Source organism: Priapulus caudatus, unplaced genomic scaffold, assembly GCF_000485595.1.
Source record: "Priapulus caudatus unplaced genomic scaffold, Priapulus_caudatus-5.0.1 Scaffold53, whole genome shotgun sequence".
In the NCBI taxonomy this organism is placed as follows: domain Eukaryota; kingdom Metazoa; phylum Priapulida; class Priapulimorpha; order Priapulimorphida; family Priapulidae; genus Priapulus; species Priapulus caudatus.
In genome coordinates this window covers 297594-312063 of record NW_014577114.1, presented here as the reverse complement: position 1 = coordinate 312063, position 14470 = coordinate 297594, and the positions used below count along the sequence as shown (strand labels likewise).

The 14470-nt window shown below is 41.4% G+C and overlaps 1 protein-coding gene across 1 annotated transcript in view; it reads left to right on the top strand.

Moving 5' to 3' along the window:
- The window catches only part of LOC106820938 (protein fem-1 homolog A-like), a 17861-nt gene extending 4412 nt beyond the window's left edge, over positions 1-13449 (top strand). Inside the window, exons 2-9 of the mRNA XM_014825544.1 lie at positions 1999-2113; positions 3066-3175; positions 3570-3753; positions 4447-4649; positions 4891-4995; positions 5440-5575; positions 5984-6203; positions 11778-13449. Of these exons, the coding sequence (XP_014681030.1) occupies positions 1999-2113; positions 3066-3175; positions 3570-3753; positions 4447-4649; positions 4891-4995; positions 5440-5575; positions 5984-6203; positions 11778-12457 (1753 nt within the window). The 3' untranslated portion in view covers positions 12458-13449. The remainder of the gene's footprint in view (positions 1-1998; positions 2114-3065; positions 3176-3569; positions 3754-4446; positions 4650-4890; positions 4996-5439; positions 5576-5983; positions 6204-11777) is intronic.
- Positions 13450-14470: the final 1021 nt, after the last annotated feature.

Here is a 14470-nt window from a genome sequence, read left to right as displayed (position 1 = left end):
AGCAAGAACCCTAACCCTAACCCTAAACCTAACCCTAACCATAACCCTAAACCTAACCCTAACCCTAATCCTAACCCTAACCCTAACCCTAACGCAAAAAAGGGGCTTGAACGACCGACGGCTGGCGTACCTCCAGCCACTGCGTAAATAATAACACACCATACATGTCCAACAATGTTATAACACGGAATACTAAGTACCGGTACTGTATGTAATGTACGAAATACACATGACATATGATTATCAACAAACATTGTAACTTTACAACTTGCAGCTTACTTAAAACTCACACTTGCATGTTGGCCAGGCTGGATATTAGTAGCTATATCCCACTGGCAGCTGACTGACATACAGTTTGCATTGACGGTGGCTGGGGATTACTAACTATAAGAGATAACGACGTTTATTGGCATTGCCATAGGCTCTCAGGTCTAGGCAAGATACATCATTGGACAGTACGGTATGTAATGCTATGCACATATATATACAGTTTTACAACTAGAATGCGTTGGGTGCACGAGACACATGGAGTTCAGCACATTGACATATAGACACATGACAATAGGCATGTGTTTGATGAATCTAGCCTGCCTACCTAGACTTGTTCTCTAGTAGGAGTTACACGATGTTTGGGCAGTAGAATTCTCTGTGACACATTCTAGTTTTTATTCCAAGTACCATTCATAGTTACCTTTTGTTACTACCTATATCTATATATGTTTCATCTTTCCAATAAGCCAAACATCGAATATGTGAACCATACTGTATATGGAAACTAAAAATTTGACGTGAGACCAGGGGCGTAGCTACGGGGGGGCCTTGTTCCCCCCCCCACAAATTTTCTGTGCCCCCACCAGGTGCCCCCCCACTAAAAATTCATGCTTGATGGAAAAAAAATTGAATTAAAAACAATGCCGTTAGAACAGTATAATACAAAGAAAAGTGATATATTGTGCCCCCCCCCCAAATATAAGGCCCCCCAGTGCCCCCCCCCCCCCCGCTGAAAAAATCCTAGCTACGCCACTGCGTGAGACGCAACAAGACAACAGCCATTTATGAAAGAAAGATTGCTTATTTAGTGACATGTCAGTTTGTGAGAAAGTGCTACTTGAAAAAAAAATTAAGTCAGTTTTCGTGGGGGCAGAGGAGTGAGGGTAAAAGTTACATACTGTCATATTTGACATTAGCAGTAGGGTAGCTAAGTGATTTTGTGCTATATACATACAAATTTTGTAAAAATCAAGTTGCCGAAACGTAGGTGATACAGTATTTATCTTAACGCAATTTGTCGCCACTGATTAGCTGATCAGTACTGAATTCGAACACTGATATTTTATGTGATTGAGCACGGGCAAATGGGCTAAGCTTTTGCGAGAGTAAAGGCTCGCTCAGGTCGGCCTACGATTTGACTATCGGCGACTACTTTAGCGCCGATTAGCAGCGTAGCAACACTCATGTCGACTTGAAGTGACTACGCTGCACATCGCCGATTACATCGTAGCGTTCCCGCATGAAACGTTTTTTTATGTGATATACGGAAAACTTAATATATATTTGAGAAAGGGTTTGTGCAATAATCCCTCCTTGTAAACTGCTGACGAGTGCTGTGTAGGCTGCCATTTTATTAATCACGTGACTTTTGATAATCATGTGACTCGACACGCTGCTGTGATTGGCTGCCACTCACGATTTGTCGCCGACAGCCGCATAGAAATAGAACCGTTTCTATTCCTGCGATCGCAGTCGGCGACCGTATTTTCGATCGTAAGAGAACTATGAATGTCGAGTTTGGTCGCCGATGATTTTATCGACGATCTGGCCGGTTTTTGACGTACGATATTCAAATCTTGTCGGCGACTAGGTCGTAAGGCCGACATAAGCGGGCCTTAATAGGCGCAAGAACAGAATACAGTGCTACTATGAACTCTCCAGCACTAGTTGTGGTTGTTTCCTTAGACTGTATATGTAGGTGATTATTCATGCTTGTGTAATTTATAGCTTGAAGGATGGCTGCTCACCTTTATTCTTGGCCAGCCAGCTTGGTGATTGCAAATCAGCAGACTACCTCCTAGATGTATGCCATGCAGACATTGAGCAGAGGGGAGAGTATGAGGTAACAATTGCACAATTTACAATTATAAGTTATAACTACATGTATGTCCAACTATATATATAGTAAGTTGCATAACTTTTAATAAAACATGTTGTATATTGTGTGCAGACATCCTTTTGGCATCAATATTTTTACCGCAGAAACGTACATCATATTAAAGGGATCCTTTACTCTAGGTTCTAGGGTTATTTTCAGTTAATTTCGGTTAAAATTACGCTACATATAAAGTTTCATGGTTCAATCACCATTAGAACTTTTTTAAAAAAATGTTTTATAACTAACGACTACAGTTTGATTACAACGACGGTGGCGCCGCTCAAAGCGCACGATCTGAAAAGTTGCGCAAAATGACTTTTCAGCCAAGGCCTATAGACCGAGGGTGTTTCTTATTTATTAATTTAAAAGCAAAAGGATTGTAATATCTTATAAACGACATATAGTTTCAGTTATATTATGGATACATTTTTCCTAAAATGAAAATCGTTCGGTTAAATAGCATTTAGGTATAAATATAATTGCACCTTTGTGATTAGCCCTCGGTCTGTAACGTGCAAAATAGATTGGGAAATGCGCACCTTTTTCAGGGTGGCAGCACGGTCGCGGGTGTCAATGACGCCGTTCAAATTTTGTAGCGTTGATGTATAATTAATTATAACAATTAAATTAGGTATTTGGTAACAAGTACGTGTGGGTATAGACGATTTGTTATACAGTAAGTACAGTTGTATGCCGTAAAATTCTAGAGTCTAGTATCCCTTTAACATAGCTTAAACCTATTCAACCTTCATTAAATTTAAAAAAAACTGAAGTTTTGTAGTCATAATTGAACATGGAGCTGTTTCTAAGCATGTACTAAGATGTATCTGATATGCTCCTAATTATTAAGCGTTTGATGCCGCAGTGTGTGGTTCTGTTGTCAGCATTTCATTTGATTATGTATCTATCAATACAGGCTGCAGAAGAAAGGTCTCATCATTTTGTGACACCTCTCTGGTGTGCTGCTGTAGCAGGCCATTTTGCCATTGTGCGAACACTTGTCCTTCATGGCGCTGACATAAATAGGTATGATTCTTAGTCAACAGAAATGTGTTATATTGTAAATAAAATATCACTATAATTGCAATTATTTGCGTAATTACGTTATTTTCATCTTGGTTTTAAAATTACGAGGGGGTCCAGGAGCTCGTAATCTTAAGAGAAAATTTGCTAGGATTTTTTTATTCTCGTAACTATGATGTTTCTGTCAACAGTCTACAAATCAAATTAATGCTAACCGTAATTTTGTTTCTGACAAGTGTCCCCTTGGTGTGTGTAACTGTGTAGCAGTATGCCCACAATATTAAGTTTTTTAATCTATAATAAAATGGATGGGATCAACCACAATTATGAGAAGTGCTTGTATGTGAAAACGAGTTCATTGCATGTGGAAATATCGGTTACGTCTGTTAATTTGTAGCACTTCAGATACTGGATCCACGCCAGTTCGGTCAGCATGTTTCATGACAAATATTGAAATTGTGAGATACCTGACTGATTTGGGTGCACAGTTATGGAAGCCCAACTACAATGGTGGTACATGTCTCATCAACTCTGTGCAGTCTGTCCCACTCTGTAAGATCCTTATAGGCCATGGAGTAAAGGTAGGAACATAACTATGCAATTTGACAGGTCATTTGTTAATATAATACCAAAACCTATAATACGTAGTAGGTAGTTCAGTGGTAAAAAAAAGGAGCGATTATAATTTAATTCTGCCCATATTTACGTCTGCCCATGTATATGATCAGTAGGGGTGTAACGATACATTTTGTTTCGGTGCGGTTTGGTTTTCAGTTTTTGCTCTTCGGTTCGGTTCATTCGGTTCAATTATTTTCAGTAGTAAAAAATTAAAAATGCTGAGAAGATGGGGAAATTTTTCCTTTCCTTTTGAATAATAATAATAATACCTATCAGGCTATCATAATATTATACATTTATTGTGTTATTCATTGGCCAAAAGACAATAAAGTAATACAGTTCAAGGATAATAGTCATAATACTATTCATTAACGTGATCTACCTGACCAAAATAGACTATTAGACTAGTAATCTCACGCATTGTCACCCCGCACACGCTGAGAATAGTGCGAGGGATGGGGCTTTTTGGCGTAAGTGCTGACTGCTGCGCTGTTTGCTCGCCGTGTGCACCCCCTAACTGAGAGTGGGTTGAATGTATTTACCGGAACCGAACCGAGAACCGAAACGGAAAAAAAACGAACCGAACGGGATGTACCGCGATACAGTTGAATCGCGGTTAATCGTTACACCCCTAATGATCAGTAACTATCTTGCAGGTGAACGCCCAAGATATCCAGGCAAAAACAGCTTTACATTACGCCATTCAGGAGTACCGGCTAGAAACTGTCAAGCTGCTAATCGAAAATGGGGCTAATGCTAACCTCAAGAATCGCTATGGGGATGATGCACTGCAGACTGCTTGTCTACGTGGAAGTGCGCAGATCTTTAACTATTTAATTGAACAAGTGGACTATGATAGGTATTGTCATCTGGATGTACTGAAGCCAAATGAAACCTATTCCTGTTGCTTAAAAATTAGAAGCTAAAATTGAGGGAGGGATTTACAAGAGTAGGCATGGTTAGTAAAACCTGTTGCATCAACATAAGTACAATACAATTTGTTTAAATCTGTTAATTGTATAACTGCAATTTAGAGTTGTTCTTTCACATCAGTCATGCAATTAACACGTGGTAATTAATACATTCCATTTATATTGCAGGGAGAGGTTAATAGAGGCATATGAGTTACTAGGTGCAACCCTACTGGAGGAAAATCACAATGTACAAGCAGCTTTGGAAGCCTGGCGAACAGCTATCAAAATGCGGCAAATCTAAAGTACTCCTCCAAAGTTCCCAGTTTTACATGTTTGAATTTTAGGTTGTGGACCACCCTGATAATAGTATAATGTAACTAGAAAGGGCAGTTGTCGCCAACTACATGTATCCCCAGTGTTCTCCCCAAGATGAAATTGAAACAGGGGGAGGGGGAGGGGGGAAACTAGGGGGGTCCGGGGCCTGGTCGAATGGGAATTCTTGCCGAGGTGGCCCCTCAATTGCCAGTAGCAGCAGCTATGGCAATTGCAGCAACTTCCAAAGCTGACTCACTCAGCCTGTTCCTCATGTAGTTTTTGACTATGCGCATGTGTGAACTGTTCAAAAGATGTTTTCTCTGCTGATTGGCTTAGCAGTGTGGGTGACCAGCCAATCAATGCCATGAAAATGTCATGAAATATATATATAGTCAAATAAATATGGTGTGTATTTTTTAGGTTTGATTCGGCACATGTAACATTACCCAAGGTAATTAATCTAGTGCCGAATCCTGTTTACATGAATGCTATGGAACACAGAACATGGGCAGAAATTCAAGCCATTTCTACTGATCCTGATGCATTACACATGCAGGTACAACAATAAAATGAAGCATATGCTTTGCCCCTTTAAATTAGGACTAAAATAAGTTTAGGCAATTGGGAATGCCCTCATCATGTACAAATAATGAAGCATTGTTCCTGTGTCTCTTCATTTCCATAATTGAAACAAATGACATTTTTGTCAATAGGAGAAGTATAGGGACTGAACCAGTTTCATTGAGCCTAAATTGACACAAATTATTAGTAAGATGATTAATAAAGCAATTGGTGCACTTAAATTGGTGCAGCAACAACGTAGTGACTTAACTGGTATTGGTTACGTCCACAACATACATAGTTGACCACTTGATGGTGTCAGTGGAAATATTTAATCGAAAACGTGTGTGGAAAATATGCAACCACTTGTTACTATGCGTGGTAAATTAGCTATCCCAAATAGGCACTACTGATCTGCGAGCGAATACTCAGCACACACCACAAAGACATGATCTTCAGGCTGATGTACCGTGGGGCCGTCTTTGCGGATATGCAAAGATATCAGCGTTGTGTAGACTTCTGGCAATATGCTCTGCAATTACGTGTGGCTCGTGATGGCATCCTGCACGTCGAGACTACGATCACAGCCCAGGCGATAACACGACTGTTCTTGGAAATGATAGGTATTGCATTGGTTTAAGGGGTGTGGGTTCTTCATAGTTGTAAGGGGGTCAGAAGCGATTGACCTAATGACCCATAATGCGAGTCACAATGAGAGGAGTATGACATGGGAATTTGTGAATATGTGGATTAGCACTTCATGATATCTTTATTAGGAGCATGATATCAAAATATAATAATAGCAGTGTGGTCCACGAGGGGTTTTAACATGTAAGGTCAACAGGTTTGAGTTTTGGCCGACAGGTTTAAAAATTGCCGACAGGTTTGGATTTGAGGGCGACAGGTTTGAAATATCAAAGCAAAAAACAACACAAACAAAGCAAAATGCAATTGTACTGCACTGTCGAACGGGACAACGTACGCGTAGTCACAGCGCACGCTTGTAGCATACACTATTACAGTCTATTACACTGTTTTACTCTGTGCATGGGCTCCCACTTGTCGGGCAGTCGAATCATACAGTGCGTTGACGTCGTCTGAGCTGCTTGCTCCGATTCATGCGCGCGTGCCTGTGTGTCCGTGCCTGCGTGCGTGCGTGCGTGTGCATGTGTACCTGCGGGCGTGCCTACGTAGACCCGTAGGATTATAGAACGGTAGTTCATAGAAAATCGTAATGAAATTCACACGTTTATTTTTGTGTGCTGGCACACTCGTGTGTCATTCCCGATTGTAGCCTTTTCCTCAATTCCAGGAAAGTTTTGCTGTCGCTCTCTCATAGCCCAGCGGTGCCCACCTCCTACATTTTAGTAGTGATTAGCACCACGCGACTGAAACAATCGTGCCCCCCACCCCCGTACTTCAATCAATGCCACCCCCAGCCAGCAGGTACGTACGCGTGCCTCGCGGGCCGCTTTTTTCGGCGACCTTTGAAAATATAATGTGAGAATGTGTTGTGATAGCGCCCTGGCTCAAAGGATGTTAGAAATATTACACAACTAGAAATTTTTTAGTTGTCCAATCGGACAACTAGCCAAACGAATAACTTGTCCGGCATAGACTTTCACTTGTCCTGAGCCTCATATCATATAGCGCTTCGCAATCTGCTATGAATAAAAAACAGCTCACAATAACCAGCCTATTTCACCAGATTCCTTCTAACTAGACTTCTAATAAGATTGAATCAGACCACACTAAATGCCCTTATGATGGTGTCTGTGGAAGGCCCATCAGCTCAGCTAGAACTTCCCTTTCCATGAAGCAGCAAATGCCTGGGCAGTAATTAGGAAAAGGAAACTGGGAATTTAAAGCCTTTATTACGATATATGATTTTCTACTCAGTAACTGCGCTCAATCCGAATAAAATATGGCGAAATATAGTTTCACCTTATAGTATATTTATTTGCATTTTTTGCACATTGCTTTATAACATTTGACTGGTTACATTCACACTAGTATACAAATTGAATAATGAAAAATGACTCAACCCAAATTATTTTGAAATATAGGTCATAAATTTTGTGCAAAAATGCTCCAAAATAAGGCTCAGATTGCACCAGAGAGCATCTAAAACCCGTGAGCTTCCAGGACTTCACACTTCTGGACCCCGGCCACAAGTCACTTCGCGCTTTAATTTCAACTAATAATATCTAAAGTACTCCTCCAAAGTTCCCAGTTTTACATGTTTGAATTTTAGGTTGTGGACCACCCTGATAATAGTATAATGTAACTAGAAAGGGCAGTTGTCGCCAACTACATGTATCCCCAGTGATCTAGTATGAATGAAATATCTCTGTAAGGACGTAGAAGGTAGGTAAAGTTAAATAAGTCACAAAGACAAAGGTTTGAGATGTGCAAGTATGTTAAAATTGGTTGCCTTAGGGGTTTTGGTACGCGACAGACACCTTCTCCCCAAGATGTGTAAGTATACGAAGTTTGCTCGCACTAGGTCAATTAGGGGCTGAGTTATCGAGCGGAAGGGAAATATGATGAAGGTCAAGGTCAAGGTCAGTCAAATAAAGGTTGCAGTGACCTGGTTTCGGTACGCGACACACCTCCCCAAGATGTGAAGTATACCAAGTTTGGTCGCGCTAGTCAATTAGGGGCCGAGTTATAGAGCGGAAGGGAAATATGATAAAGGTCAAATAAATGGTGTAGTGACCTGGTTTGGTACGCTGCCCACCTTCTCCCAAGATGTGTAAGTAGACCATGTTTGTCATGCTAGGTCAATTAGGCGGTCGAGTTATAGAGCGGAAGGGAAAGTGTCTGCGGCGGCGGCTGAACAGACATGAAACCATAGTATCCCCGCCGACTCGTCACGGAGGATACAATTACGAGATTATTAACGTTTACTTGTAACAGTTGTGAGTGACAAACAGTTTTCACTACTAAAACTGAGTACTGGAACAATTTAGAAAACGTTCAAAAGTAATAACATCTACAATCAGGAACAATATATTTTGTACATCAGTAATTCTTACTGGTAAATCCATACGCGACAATTGCAAATGGTCCATTGACCCATCTTCCATTGGTAATTGCTGGTTTTATCAAAACTATTCGAGGCCTGACCATGATATGTGTAATATCATGAAATTTACAGTACCATTGGTAGGGGCAACTGAAAAACGAGAGAACACATTTTTGGTCTTACTAGAGATTGCAAAGGCGTAGTCGAGATGTGTCACTTTGGATATGGACTGTTGTATTTCTTTGATATTAAAAGATTTCACATCTCTCATCTCGCCATAAAAGGGGACATAATAACAATAAACCAGATAATTAGACAAGTTTCCTTGTTTGTGTTTATTGTTTTCATGCCAGCTTTGACACTGATCAATGTTTTTAGCTCATTTGACGAAGTCAGATGCAGCTTGTAGAATCGCATGATTGTCCGTGCGTGCGTCCGCCCGTCAACAGTTGGGCACAAATCTTAACCGCTCGACGTACTGTCACGATATTCGGGACGTCGGTGGGGGGGGGGATCGTGAAAAGGACTCGGGATGACAAATTTGGGGGTCAAAGGTCAAGATGTGTAAACGGAGGGGGAATATTTCCCCCTTAACTTAAGGTATAGGAGGAAATACGGAATTGCAGCAAAAATCTTTACGGCTCGACCCATGCTCTTAATATTCGGTGTATAGTGTGATGGGTAGGAAACCCATCACTAGTGCGAAATTGGAGGTCACAGGTCAAAGGGCAGTGGGGGAAAGGTCAGATATCAGACATTTCTCGAGGACATGGCCTAATGGACAGAGTGGGAAAACATTTCTGTTTCAGCGCTGACCTACCATTTTTATCACTTTATTGAAAGGACCATGAAATGTGCTTTCCACTGATGCTGACGAGGTAAGTGTCGGATAACCTTTTGACCCTCAAGAGGAGGGTTAAACATGGATTCCTTAACTGCCCAATGATGTCAGTCATATTCATGTCAGTCAGGCACATCCATAATCCAGATGAGACGGGGATACTAGAGAAGCGTTGCCGAAAGGAGGTGTTATCCGAAGTGCTGCGCGATCTTGCGCGCAGTTCCGCGGCAAGGCGCACGCGACCCGCGAAAATTCCTACGACAGTATGCAGCGCTGGCAGCTATGGACGTGCGCCGAATGCATAGGCCGCGCACGGAATCATAGCTGCCAGCGAACAGTCCGCAATTTTAGTGGGGGACACAGAGGGCAGACATTTGGAACGTGAACAGTGTTCACTGTTATAAAAACTGTAACGAGTATGTGTTCGTAACCGAGCTGTGTCACGCAAAATCACAGAAAGACGTGGAAATTCTGACATTCGCGAACCTTGCCCAGTAATGGAAATGGCTGTCAGAATCAGGAAACACCTACCGGCGCTCTTCGTGACCTCATTGTTCGCGCCCCAACGCTGAACGTTTTTGCAACGTTCAATGGCGAGGCTCGTACAGGAGTTGCAAAGCAGTGCGCCGCCTGCCCGCCGCCTATAGCCCATAGACTGGCATCCGCTCCCACTCTCAGCTTAGCTTAGTCACTCGATGGCTAATCGAGGTGGGAGTGAGTCCTAGTCTATATAGCCTTTGCACTCGCAACCTTCTCGAAAGAGAGTAGGCCTATACTAGAAACATAAGAATTTGGTAGTAAATAGATTTCGTATTTAGTTAGCATTATATTTTATTGAAACGCTTCAAGTGCTGTGTCTAGTATAGGGGTATTCTAACCCTAGCAAAGAGCGTTTCTTGGAGCTAGTAGTAGTAGTAGTACTAGTACTAGTAGTAGTAGTACGTAGTACTAGAATTAGTAATACTATTACTATTAGCTCCTGCCGTCCTGGTAGTAACTATACTATAGGACTAGTAGTGCTGGTGAACTTAGTAGGACTACTACTAGTAGTAGTACTTAATTTACTAGTAATTATTGTAACATGTACTTGTAGTAATAGAAGTATTCGTAGGTGTGGAATGTACCAAAGTCTAAGTTATAGCCGGCCGAGACTAACACACTTCAGAACACGCGAACTGTAAACAAACATCAATGAACGGGCTTAGCCAATGAACGTGAAGGCGAACCAACATGGCTACGATAATTAAAAGCCGACGTCACGATTCCAGTTAGTGTAAACAACCATCAATCAGTCAGGCCTGCCGTGTCCTAAGATGGCTGCGAGAATTAGACTGGGACGTCACGATTCCAGATAGACTGGTACGGACGTTAATTCGGCCAAGTATCTTTCGCTACACTAAAGTTATAGTTAGTCGAGCGTGTCAAACTCTCCACCGCGGGGCAGTCTAAGCCGAATCGCCGTTGCTTGTGTGGAAAATTCTTCTGAAAAACCCTCGAACAGAGCCTCGTCGCGCCATCTATGGACGCCATGTACGAGAATAACTTAAGGGCGTTAAATTAAATAAATTCGAATCACTTTCTACACGAAAACGTAACGCGCCAACCAACAAGTTACCAATTACGAGCATTTGCATTTATTCTCGCCCTACGTGCATAGCCGAAAGCCTTCTGCAAGCGCCACAACTCCTCAATTGACCGATTACAGGCCGATTTGACATAACCGTGGAAATTGTTCTAAATACAGAGCCAGCGAATTGGATGAAAAGGCGCCACGACAGGTCGTCTGGCCGCTGTTCGCGCTTCGCGCGTATATCCGGGCTGCAGATCGTCTAGAAAGCCAATAAGCCTCGATAGCCGAACGCGTACAGCATGGGCGTCACGGCTCAAAGATCGTTGGATCGAATCCCATCAGATTTTTTATTATTGACCTGGTTTCTGTATTTTTCTATCTTTATCCATTTAACTATTTTTTTTCCAATTCACGCAAATATTTACATGATTTATTTACAATAATTTTTACGATTAATATATTTTTTTTAATAGGGTTAGGGTGAGGGTTACAATGCACCATAAAACAGAAGTTTCAGGCACGCGATTTGTATCAACAACCAATGGGATTTGGGAGGTATGCAGAATGCAGAAGGTTGCTGAAATGATGTGTACGCAACTGCGTATCTGCATATCTGCACCTAACAAAGGTGTCACTACGCACGACTTAAATGTTACGTTTATAACCGTAACAACAGACCTCAGATGAGCCCAGATGCTCTGCGGCTGTTGTTAATACCCATTACCACATTAGCTTTAAGAACTTTCATTTTGATGCAGGCATTCAGCGCTTGGGGGATGTGATGGAGACTGTGCAGTTTAGTGACATCTACAACATCCTCTTATTGATCAGCACTCAACTGGAGGAGGGTATGAGGCTGTTGAACGTCCGTCCTGTCTTTAAGAAGCAAATGGACAACTTCAACAAAACCTTGCTCATCATCATATACCTACTGTACACGTTCACACGGGTGCAGGTGCCGGCAGATGAAATGGTGCAGCTCAAGCGACTGCTCAACAAGATGATCCGACTAAATTTGCGGTCGGCTGGCGGCGACTCCCTGCTGCATGTTGCTCTGGATAAGAAATCGTCTGTGTTCGACGATCCCAACCTGAGCGTATTTCCTAACCGTGATGTAACGATGCTGCTGCTGGAGTGTGGAGCAGACGTGAATGCGCTAGATTATGCAAAGAACTGCCCACTTCATGTTCTCGCCAACCTGCAGAACTATGAAGAAGATCTGGTGACCCTGCTGATGGCACATGGCGCACACATTGATATTCGTAATGCTGATGGTGAAACGGTGTACAGGCGTCTCGTCACGAACCCAGAGTGCACCTTAAACTTGCTGAGTTACATGTCGCTGAAGTGCCTGGCAGCCCAGGCAGCGATGCATTATAAGCTACCGTACCGTGGCCAAGTCCCAGTTAGTCTAGAAGCATTCATTGAATGGCATTAGTGAAACTGATGACTAACATTTAACGTTAGTCTTACTACCAGTGTAGCAATGAATATTAGTCCAATTTGCTTTAATTTGATAACTGGACAAATTTTTGGTTTGTATGAATTTTTTAATTTTTTTTTAATTTGGACTGCATTTGATGCCAACGTGATTGCAGTTGGCTCTTGAGATTGTCATAACATCTACTCGCGCGCTACTTACATTCTGCCAACCACCACTTTTGATTGCTGACTCGACAGTGTTTTGTGACTAATCAAGTTAAGTCAGGTTGAAGTAAGGTGATGAAAGCCAGGTTAAATAGAGAAATGAGATGCTAGATATTTTATAGCTAGCCCGCCTGTAACGAATCATACTAGGGTGGTGGTTCTATGGTCAGTCGATGTAAAAGAACATTGAACATGCCTGTAAGGCTGTAACCATAGTCCTGTTCTTAGCTTCCAGCATAACAAACAATGGATATGTGATAAAATGACTGACTTTTAATTTTTCAGCTGAAAGTATGGGTGGGACGATTCATCGATATATCGAGATACAAACCCTAATGACCGACTAAAATCCATATAATTTAGTAATGTAGTTTGATTCAAAAAGAAAAGAAACATAACATCAGTTGTTTACTACGTGCTCTACAACACTGAATTGTTAACATTCACATGATTGGCATTGAGTCATGGCGGGTATGAATGTATTGGTATAATTTTGGAGTTCATTTAATTGAGAGTTGATCATTTATCTCTAAAAAAACTGTGATATGATGGTAAAATTGTGTTTTCGCGATCCTACAACTCAATATATGCATTATTTTTGCTTAAAGAGGAGGAGCAATATCTATTGGAAAACCGTAAGCAGTTTTCTGATTATGTTTACCTGCACTAGTCATATACTTGGTTAGTTAGGCCCTGATGGCAATATTTACTTTCAGCCAACTGATGTCGTAATACATACACTCTGTAAAGTAACCACATCACATAGAAGAAACCTCAAAACATCGCAATCCAATAAAAATGTATGCTATGTTTGACTATATTTTTCTTTTTCCTTTTTTTTTAAACGAAGAGCTAGCTTTTATATTTTAGTTTTACAACATCGGAAATACGTGCATATAAAGTCAGGGTACGGGACAATGCAGGATATATCGAACCGTACCCAGGGTACCCTCCAATAGTACCCTGGGGGACATAGCAATATCAGCAATATTTACAAACACACAGAAAGTTGGAATATCTGTAGTAGAGGTAAACATGCTAGGCAAGAAATGAGTTTATAATTTAATACTTATAGTTATTATTAAATACAAATTCTCAGCTATGGTAAAATAAACATTTTCTTTTGTTAATGCATCAGACTGAGTTCGGCTTCAATCATTTCATGCCTCATGGCACACGTACCCAGGGCCGTAGACTGAGCAAATTTCTAGGGAGGGGGGGCAAAATTTCATGACTCAACTGTGTAATGATGAGCGATGGGCACAGCTCTTGATCGACGTCCATAGTGTGGTAGGGGTGGGTCCGAGACAAGGCTTTCACGGATAAGTGACCAAAAAAATCATGTTAGGGTTATTTACGATTATTAGCTAAAAGCTTGCTTCCTAATTTTGTTCCAAAGGGCCAGCTGCCCCCCCCCAGGTTACGGCCCTGGTACCTATGTAACATAAAATAACCGTTGTATTAACGTGAGGTAGTAATACTGGTATTTTTGTGTTAACTGAAAGGTTTGAGGCCTGAGTAGTGTAAGGTTTGTAGTTGTGAGAAGCTGGGAAACGGCCCAGTTACCAAATCTGAATCAGTGGTTACGAGAAGTTAAAACATTTGTCTCAGGATAGGCCACGCAATCTTGTATCATGTCTCTCTGGATGTTTTAAATGTGTGTAAATATTCTAATGTGAAATCCATACTATTGTGTATCTAATGTAATTGTATTAATGTTTGTTGCCAATCACATATTTCCAATGCTACATACATTCATTACATTGTATTCAAAGAAGCAGGGACAAAATCACACATACTATGT